Source organism: Macadamia integrifolia, unplaced genomic scaffold (genome assembly GCF_013358625.1).
Source record: "Macadamia integrifolia cultivar HAES 741 unplaced genomic scaffold, SCU_Mint_v3 scaffold3516, whole genome shotgun sequence".
Taxonomy (NCBI): Eukaryota; Viridiplantae; Streptophyta; class Magnoliopsida; order Proteales; family Proteaceae; genus Macadamia; species Macadamia integrifolia.
The window spans coordinates 1-10,700 of NW_024869569.1; the positions used below are offsets into that span (position 1 = coordinate 1).

The 10,700-nt window shown below is 38.0% G+C and overlaps 1 protein-coding gene across 1 annotated transcript; it reads right to left on the reverse strand.

Moving 5' to 3' along the window:
• Positions 1 to 5,200: 5,200 nt before the first annotated feature.
• LOC122068183 (putative PAP-specific phosphatase, mitochondrial) lies at positions 5,201 to 9,669 on the reverse strand (the record flags this gene model as incomplete). Its single annotated transcript, XM_042632051.1, is given in 4 exon segments — positions 5,201 to 5,490; positions 5,749 to 5,799; positions 5,886 to 5,964; positions 9,281 to 9,669. Coding segments are annotated over 4 exon segments (612 nt in total), but the record flags the coding sequence as incomplete, so codon positions are not given.
• Between the last annotated feature and the right edge of the window lie 1,031 nt (positions 9,670 to 10,700).

Genomic DNA, 10,700 nt, shown 5'->3' on the forward strand with positions numbered 1-10,700 from the left:
GCATCATCAGAAAACTGTTGGATCTTAATTAGAACACATACCTCTTCAAATTCCCTTAGAAATAGTTATGCATCCTCAGAGGTCAACCCATGGAAGTGGGGCAACATAGTGATGTATTGAGATATGAGTTCAAAATTATTGCCTTGGGCTTGTGGCTGAACTATGCAAGAAGGTTGGGCTGTTCTAGCAGGATAGAACTTATCTTTCAGAGATTTAAGTGAAGGGTTTTGCTGTTGGTCTCCCATATTGAAGGGTTTTAAAGAGAGCAAACGTATTGGGTCACTACTTGTTGGATCTCTTCTTTCTAACTGATTCTTAGTATTACGTACCCACCTACCACTCATGCAACAGAAAACTACCCGCAACTAAAGTAAGACAAGCACAAAAGAATGGACAGCAAAACTATTTTTTTAATGATTTTTTTTTTGATTTTTTATTTTTTTTGGCTTTTCGGGAGCTTACCGGCAGGGATCTAGGGTTGCTCAGGTCAATTCCTGAGGTACTGTTACAGGGCGAAACCTGTCTTTATCATACTGTGAGGCATGGCGACCTCCACTGATACAACTATTATTGCAAGTTGTTCTTCAGAGGAATTCAATAAAAGAAAAGGAAAAAATATAAAACAAAGCAAACAAAGCACTCTGATTTACCAAAAGAAAGTGAAAAATAACATAGAACTGTCTCCCCGGCAACGGCGCCAAAAACTTGTTTGAGATTTAAAATGTAACCGCAAGCATACGGATCAGTGTAGCTATGGGTCGAACACAGGGAGAGCAACCACTTTATTTATTTTTATTTCTTTTAATAATACGAAAGTGAATCGATTAATGGTTGTGATCTATCTCTAATTAACTTCCTAAGAATTTAAAGACGCAAGCCACACAATTAAAATTAAATAAATAAATAACTGAAAATAAACAACCCACGCATTTAAAAAATAAATAAATAAATAAAGGAAAAAAAATGTGCTCATCACTAATCCATAAATGTGCTCGTCACTAATCCAGAAAACAAACCGACAGCAGTAGACAATGCCCAGGTAGAGCTAGTTTCAGCCAGAATAGAGAGAGTTAGTAACTGAGATCTGGCAGAGCAAAAGAGGGTAAATACCTGGTCGATTGTTCCCCTTAGAATGGTCCTTAACTCCTTTAAAGGGTTCTAGAAATATTGGTCAGAAGTTGAGAGAATAGGTCTTGTCGCTACTGTTGAAATCCCTTGCTTCCAAGAAAAAACGATGGTTGACTTGGGATTTCCGTTGTTTAGCAACTCGACTCTATGAGACCTTCAATCAATGCTTCAAAAATACTCTCAGATTTCCCTCTCACAAGCACAAATAAAGAAGTTAATGAAAATAAAATAAGACAGATGGAGGGTTGAGAAAGGTAAAAGAAAATAATGGAATGGGCATCTCACCCCTTAGGTTTTGGGTATCACACCCCTCAAGGGTTTAGGCATCTCACCTCTCAATAACAGCCTTTCAGCCAACGAGTATTCACTCAATAAATTCATTAATCAAGTCTCCCCCAGTTACAATCAGTTAGCCTATTCAATAGGCACATCAGCTCCTTCATAATAGAAAGTTACAAAAATAGAAAACTAACAAGAAAAGGAAAGCAACAAGGAAACTAATCAACTAAAACATTCCTAAATTAATTACTTGTCTAACAAAAGTATCTAAATACCAAAAAGGTAACAAATTCATGAAGAAATATTGGGCAGGTTACTGTTCAAGTGAACAGTAACGTGAACACTAACTTCCTTTATTTTCCTCTAGCTGTATCTTTATATTAAGGCAAGATAGCACCAAACTAAAATCAGCAGATATTTTCTTGAAGATTCCAACAGTTGTTGCTGCCCTTCTTGAGATTGGGTCGATGGACAGAAAGGCTGCTGCTGACCTAGCCAAAAGGACCCAAAAAAATGAAACCAAATCTGGGCTGAAATCTGTTAATCGATGGGAGTTGGATTGGCCTGGCTGAACCAAGGCTGGGCTTGGTTTGATGGGGCTAATAGCCCCCTTCCTTGTGCCTATCTGATCTACATCAATGGTTCTGATGCAGTTGGGCGATGGGTTTAGGGAAAATTAGCTTTTGATTTGATTTCTTTTGTTTTAAAAACAATTTCCTTTGGAATTAATTAGCTTCTAATTTTAAAGTAGTTTCCACTAATTGTTTGATGGAGCAATAGATTTAAAGTTTGAAGATTTTGATTATTGAATGAAATTGATTGGATCTATGCAATATGTGATTGTATGATTCCCTTCCTTCCCCTTTTATTTTGATCTTTGCTTTCTTCCCTAAGGTTCTACATCAAGTGGTATCAGAGTAAATTTCCTGCACTTCTCTAACCATGATAAGTCACATCACCAATGCCGAGCTACACAAATTGTATTGTGAATTAGCTGAGAATCAACAGAATACTGATGCTAGGCTTGAGAGAACTAAAACCAAGTTTGACAAGTTTACGAAAGAGATGACTGCTTTTATGAAGATGTCCGATAAGCGAGCTGAAGAAGGATCCTCTAAACTACCTCCTCAGTTCAATACTTTACAGATGGAGGATACACCTCAAAGGCAGCAACTTAATTCAGTTGTCCCTCAGGATGTTACATGACAATTTTCTGACAGAGATTATGGCATCAAAGTTGAGGTTCCAGATTTCAATGGTGAAAAGGGACGTGAAGAATTCATTGATTGACTTGCCAAAGTTGGGAGGATTTTTGCATATAAATCTCTTCCGGACGAGAAGAAGTGTGAACGTATCCTCACTAAGTTTATTGAGTATGCATGTTTATGGTGGGATGATATATTACATGCAAGGTTTGTCAGAAGACTTGGACTCGTTACCAATTGGGAAGTCATGAAGCAAATCCTGACTAAAAAATGTGTTCTTAATTATGAGAATGTATTGTTTCATAAATTGCTTAACTTGCAACAAGGCAACAAGGATATGGATTTCTACACCCTCGACTTCCACAAACTTTCTTCAAGGTGTCGACTTCGGGAAACAGATCAATGGGTGATGTGATATATCAATGGGCTAAATACTAAGATCCGACATGAATTGGCTAACACTGATTTTAAGTCCTTTGATGTGGCAGCGACTCATGCCAAGACAGCCAAAGAGAAGTCCATTTATTGGAAGAGTATGCTCAAGACTTCTTCAGTTCATAGACCTCCACCACGTATGGAGGAAAAGAAGCCTGAAGCTCATAGAGTTGAAAAATAAAGGTCAGATTTCAACAAGGATAGTGATGGGGTGAAGAACATCAGATCCTATAGTTGTGGCGAGAAGGGTCACTACTCAAACAAGTGTCCCACCAAGACTCATTCTGTGAATGCAGCAAAGAAGCAACAGATAGAGAAAAGTGATAATGATTCTGCTTGATATCCTTATCCCCTCGATGAAGATGATATTGATGATGATGAGGATGTAAAAGTTCATTCCGCTAGTCTTTCATCCTTTTCAAAAGACTAGTTGACAAAGCTCTTCTCTTCAGATAGAAGGGTACTCTCCTGTATGGTTCTGATCCTACTAATGTTCATACAGTTGTTGATACCAGGTCAGAAGCAAACTTTATATCTACTAAATTTATTCGAGCACACAACCTTCTATAGAAGCAACTTTTTAAGAAGATTCACGTGCAAGGTTTTGGATCCACAACTCGAGAAGAGGCCACTGCAGTTGTTCGAGTACATCTACAGTTTTGGCCATAACAGTATCATGTAACTTGCTTGGTCACCCCATTGGTGCACTGTGACATTCTTCTAGGGAGACCTTGACAGCGACATGCAAGCATTCTCTATGAAGGTGGACAGAACACCATCATGGTAAAGCAAGGAGATCGTAATGAGGCCACATGCATTATCAGACATGCCACGTCGCCAACTGACTCTTGCTCTAATGACATGTCAGCCTACTCTCCCTTCTCTTGGAGTTGTGTTCCCGTCTGTTGTTTCAAGATATGTGCCACATCATCGGCGAGCTATTTACAAGGGTATCTTGGGGGCACGACCTAACTCGACGAAGTCGAGTTCTTTCAAGAACGGGAGAGTTGATGTAGTTGTGCAATGGATTTATGGAAAATTAGCTTTTGATTTGATTTCCTTTTTTTTTTAGAGACAATTTCTTTTGGAATTAGTTAGCTTCTAATTTTAGAGTAGTTTCCTTTCAAGTAGTTTCCATTAATTGTCTGATTTTTCCTTTATATTAGACGTATAATCGATGGAGCAATAGATTTGAAGTTTTGAAGATTTTGATTATTGAATGAAATTCATTAGATCTATGCAATATGTGATTGTATGATTCCCTTCCTTCCCCTTTTTATTCGGACCTTCCCTTTCTTCCCTAAGGTTCTTCATCAGGTTCATCAAACCTAAGCCCCACCATATTTTAGAGAAAAAATTATTATAATTTGACAAGTTCCACCACCACCCCCCCCCCAAAAAAAAAAAAAAAAAAAAAACCCCAACCTCCGCAGAAAACACCTCAAAATGATCAACTATTAGACCAAATTTACCAGTAATAAGATTACCCAGTTCTCATTTTACTGATCTTGACAAAGTGTGCATTCTAGACTGTCCCAAATTAAGGATTATATCCCCCACCCAAAATTTAGAGTTCCATCTTTCAAATGCAATCTGGTTGATCCCTTAAGACTTCCATGATTCATCCATCTTGCACAGAGAATAATTCTTGTGCAATAGTTGACATTAAGGATAATGAACCATCACTTTGATGCTTCTCTTCTCCCACAAAAAGCCTAACTAAGAAATTGATCACATAAATCATAAATGACACCAAAAAAAAAAAAAAAATCCATTTAATTAAAGTAATGTTTTCCCATATCATGGATTCACCTTTTTAAATATCAAATGATGGACAATTAGCCAATGAAACTTTTTATAACCAACATTGATGATAAATCTGGCCCATTGACATGGCCTAGGACTTCCCCCAGTTTATCTAGTAAATCCATGTTCCAATCTAGTTAAAATTTTGAACAATTCTAAGATTCATGAAACCTCTTCTTAACCACTGCCATTAGTTTGCTTCAAGCCACCTATACACGACAGAAGTGTTTTCTTCCCCATTCAATATTGTGTTCAAAGTATCATTTGAGGTGCAGCTGGCCTATACCAGTAGCAAGAAAAGACAAAGTTTGACTTTCAAATAGGTTTGACATTGTAGGCATGAAAGATGTCTCAAAAAATGGTGGTTTTGATATCAACATTCTCAAGAGGATTTGTAGAGTCCTTATGAGTGCAATCAAAGAGCATCGTTGTAAGAGTCATATCTCATAATTTAAAAAATATATATATTTACAACTGTCAAACCAAACAATAGAGGAACTCATAGAGATGATCTCCAAGATCTGTTTATGTAAGTTACCATTTGTCACAAGCACACCACCTGAAGGAAAGATGACCCTTCGCTCAACTTGATATGATCTGCTGCAAGATCAAGTTGACTCCCTTTCCAGTCAGTAACCTGATTAGATGGTGTCACTTTAATCAATCCCAGAAACTATTGAAGGAACGGAGTAATCCTTGTTCTGGACAGATTTTAAGGTTTACCAGGACATCTATTTTGTCCAGCATAAATGAGTTCTTGGCTTTTTACACTAATAATGTACTTCAAGTAAAGGGATGCCATTGGCATATTTCCTGGAAAAATTAGCAATACCAGAAGTTTTCTTCCATAACAAGGAATAACAGACACTAAAAGAACCATAGAAAGGAAGCATACCTGTCCACCAGCTTCATGTACACATATAACTCCAACAGCATGATCCCAAGCCTATAATGTAGATTGAATCAAATATAATCCAGTTATCTATCACACTATTGCGACTCCATGTTGCCAACATTCGATATGTAACATACCTTGATAATAGTTTGAGCCCTTGCTTGAAGAATGAAAACCAAAGCCTTACCAGAAGCCACCATTAAGTACTTACACAAGCTGCAAACAAATGTATATTGTAAGAAAATAACTAACTGCAAAATAAGAAAATAATTCACTGACTTTATCTGTCAAAGGAGAATCTGCAACAGTATTCATAATGGAAAGAATATGCATTGCACATCTCAAAGTACACCATGATATTGGCAGTAATTATCGAAGTATTGGGGAAACATACCCAACTTCGGTGGAATAAACAAAAAGCAGGTAAAAGTTATTTTATGTTAGGAGAAAGCAGTCTCTGATTTTTGAGTTATAGTAGGAGATATAGCCCAGTACTGCCTACATAAGATGTCCGGTTCAAGAATTAAGCATTAATTATTGACAGTATTTTTAGGGGGTTGATATGACTTATAGATGATGGCGAAAACATCTTAGTGTAAAGTAAGTTCACCCTAGGTTGACAAACCCCAATATTAACAACTCACAACCAAATCAGAACTGATCTCAGAAATAAGGTCACAATAGAGCCTCAACTTAGGCTGAACTGAAACTCACAAGTACAGGAGTAGTAAGGTAGTCAAACCTGGTCAGAAGAGCTTCCAATTTAAGGTTGTAAGCCCACAACCAGTGGCTGCATCAGGTCTGGAAGTAGGGAATAGAATCAGCAATCGATCCTCTCAGATGCAAGGTTTCAGCAGAGCAAAAGGGAGAAAACCAGCGGGTCCCTTTTGGCTCGTCAGACCAGGCTGAAAATCTGGTTGAAGAAGGCCCTTAGGGTGGTCTTCAAACCCCTAAAAGGGTGCACGAAGATGGACAGTAGAATGGAAGAAACAGGGACAGTTGATCTGGCCTCAAAACCCTGACTCTCTGGTACCAATTTTAGAAACTTGCTGGTTCTTCAATCTGATCTGCAGGTAGACTTATTATCTTCGAATAGCTTGGAATAACATCAAAACACTCTCTCACAATAATCAAATAGCAGCAATAAAATAAAAAGAAGAGAAAGATGAAGACGGATACTTGTGGGTGGGATAATAGCTATCTCAGCCTGGGCATCTCACCCACAACTATCTCATATATCTGTTCATCATTTCTCGGGAGATGGAAGCAAGCATAGGCTGCAAAATTCTTCATTAATCAATTGTCCAAAACTGTTACAGCAGCCTCTCTAAAATAGAGAGATAAAAATTACAAAGTAGAATCGGTTCCCAAATTAGAAACTAAACTACAAAGAACGAATCTAACACATAATAGTATCTAATCTCTAATTTGCAACTTAAGAAAACATAAAAAGAAACAAATAGGGCCTTTCTAGAAGGCAAGACAACTTGTGCAAAGTATCTTTGACCAGTCCAAACAAAGAAACAAAACTACACCTATACTAAGAGATCGCAGGCCACAAAAAGGCATCCAGGACAGCTGTAAAAAAGGCTGGTTTGATTGCAGCTTTGAGGAGCTTCTAGAAGTCCAAAGCTGGAAGCATATATGCACTAACAAAGAGGGACCAGGCTGACCAGCTAGGCTCGAATCAGCCCAAGGCTGGCTGTTCTTCTTTCCTCCTGCTATAATGAAGACCATGATAGGGATCTACATCAACTTCCCCCTCTTAAAATTATTCGTCACCGATGAATGGGGGAAGGACATATAGTGTTCATAGAGATCCGTATCAAGACATTGAAAATCATCGGCGTGGATTCAAATGCTATCTTTTTTAGGACTTCCTTTCCACTTGACGAGAAACGACTAGTATTTTCCACCACGAACAATAGTGGATTTGTTGTCAAGGACATCTTCATTAACATTGTCCGTACAGGTCACAAATTGGGGAAGTTTCAATTTATGCTCCGTATCTCCGTGTCATTGGAATGGTGGCCCACATAGAGTGTAAGATCGGGATGTTAAAAACATTGTTGATCTTCATATTAGGAGGCAACTCCAACATATAGGCTTTGGGACCAATACGCTTCAAGATCTTGTAAGGAGCCATATTCCGAGGATGAAGCTTGTGCATAGTACCAGAAGGGAATTGCTTAGGTGGATTTCAAACCATAACCATATCAACAGGTTGAAACTCCACAAGCGGCGATGCCGATTAGCAGTTGTTTGATAGCCTTTATTACTAACGGCAATGCGACGATGAGCATCAGCGTGTACCTCCATGATATGCCTAAGGAAGTCATCCACTTCAACACTAACACAACATGAGGTGGCAATGGTACCAATACATCTGATGCTAAATGTGGACGTAGATTGATCAGCATGACCAAACAGTAGCAGGGTTATGCAACAGAAAATGTATGCAAGAACTCAAATGGAGTTTCAAAGTCTGAAATAAGGATATGCATCTGGTAACTAGAAGTCCACTGAACTCTAACCAAGCAGATTATGCTAAGCATCTGATCTGTCACTTAAATGACCAGAGAATTCATTCTTGTTGCAAAGAGACTTCAATCCAATGTCTTTCTGATGTTCTTGTTATATCTTAAATAGCATCTAGAATTTTCAAGTCCACGGGGGTGGAATTCTCTTTGGAGATTGATCTGCATCTTTGGGATGGTTTTAGTCCAGATTGTTCTTCTTTTTCCTGCAGGCATACCTTAATCCATTTTCTCCAATCTCTGCTTGCCAGAATTCCTTTTTTTTTTTTTTTGGGGGGGGGGGGGGGGTGGGTAGGTGGGGTTTGGGTTTCATAATAAAGCTAAAAGCACCAATAAAGTGAAAATTTAAATTTGGCTTACTTCAAATTATTTTGGGTCAAGTGCAGAAGATACCTAAGTAACCCACCCTCCTACATTCCACCCAAACCAATAAGTTGGCTAAGTAGCCCTTGGTTCATGGAACGACTAAAATCATATTTTGACATCTAAAAACAGTCAAACTACTAAAGTAAATTTTTTACTTATCAACAAAAGGTCATATTTTTTCCAAAATTGACCAAAGTCATGATCATTTCTATGGTTTCAGCTCAAAAAAAAAAAAAAAAGTTTCAACCATGAACACCAAAATTTAGCTCTTGAACAGGGAAAATTATGTTGTATTCCTCCAAATGGGTACCTTAATTTGTTGAACACCACTAACTTAAGCAAGGTGACCTGAATTCATGAAGGAGTTAATGATTGGATTTTTTTTCAAAATATAGAAAATCCCTACACTGTTTGAACCTAAATATACTGGTGCCAGATATTTTAACAAATCTCCTTTGTTTGCACTACAATTTAATGACCTGTTTTTACTGCTTCTTGCTTAGATTTATCAAAAGGCGAAAAGAAAAACTCAGATGCATGATATCTCACAAAAGAGAAGATAAATATTTCAGTTGGTATGGAGGAGTAACTGATAGGAACAAATATAGTGAAAGGATGAAGAACTTAACCTTCCACAACATGTTGGTAAAAGGAGAATTTGTCTATCCCCAATACTAACAGCATTATTTGTCGAGCTGAACAAACTGGATAGCGGCAATGATTCCCAATTTTGACTATCAGAAATGCAAAAGCGTGCCTCATGAACCAAGCGACATTTATCCACAAAGCATCTGACCCAATCATTATGCACGTCAGCCCCACCACCCAGCATATCTGATAACCGCTTTGTCCATGTTCCACAACCAATATGTGCAACCATAATAATCCCTGATCCCGATAGAATAGTTCTATCTGCGCAACCTTTGGCAGTTAATTGTTTGGAAAATTCTCCTTCCCAATTGGGGCAGCCCATGACCCCTAACACGATTTCCCCTTCAACTACAAGAGCCAGACCTACCTGAAATTATGGGGTGTACTTAGAAAGGAATAGGAACATCACCAAAAAATTAATACACAGTTTTTTATAAAGAAATTCATTCTTCAGGAATTTCATAACAAAAAAGGTTAGCTGACTTTTCAGTTTAGATATTTAAAGACACCCATGACCTCCTTAAGATTTCATAAAAACTAGAAAATTCATTGGATACCATGAGAATAGTTATTAGTAGAAATATATACAGAAGAGTTTCATCTGGCCATGTTATGTTGCATATCCCATATGACATGAATGAAGCACCGTCTCCATCAAGCCTATGTCATGCTGCCTTTCTTCATATGACCATAATTAAGCACATGTAGCTGCATAAACCTTCCATCAGGTCAAGTAGAAAGATCATAAACTACATTGTCTCACTCAACATCCTTCCAAAGAGTGGACACAGAGATGCAGTTAGCCCCTTTCAAGCCTTTGTCACCTATTGCATTTGTGATGGAATCCAAATCAACCTACCTTACCTCATCATCCTTCACATGATTCATGCCGGTGAAAAAGGATGCATCAACAACCTTCCCTATGGACGAATGTTGGGACAAATCTTTGCCCATTTTGGAGTCGATCTCAGCGGAGAGAATATAATAGAGGATAAAACCGCATTTGACATTAACTCCATCCGTCACATGGGAATAAAAAATCCTCACTCTGCCTCTGAAGGAGAAGGAAGCTCCTCCAATCAACCCTTGACTGTGGCAATGCTTGATAAGAAATTGGAGGAGATGGAGTCACGCATCATGGCTCATATTGATAAGAAAACTCAGAAGATCCTTGATGCCCTTTGAAAATTAGGACTTATTTTTTTTTTTTTTGTAATGCCCTAAGTATGGCACCTTTTGTAATGCACTGTTCTGGAGTTCTTTTATATAAGTGCTTCTTTATGAATGTGTGTTTTCAATTGCTACATGCCTTCCTATCTCTTTTATCTATATTTTAACATGCACATGCTCAAGGGGAGACAAGAATTATTTTTTTCTTTTTGTTGTTGACAAAAGGGG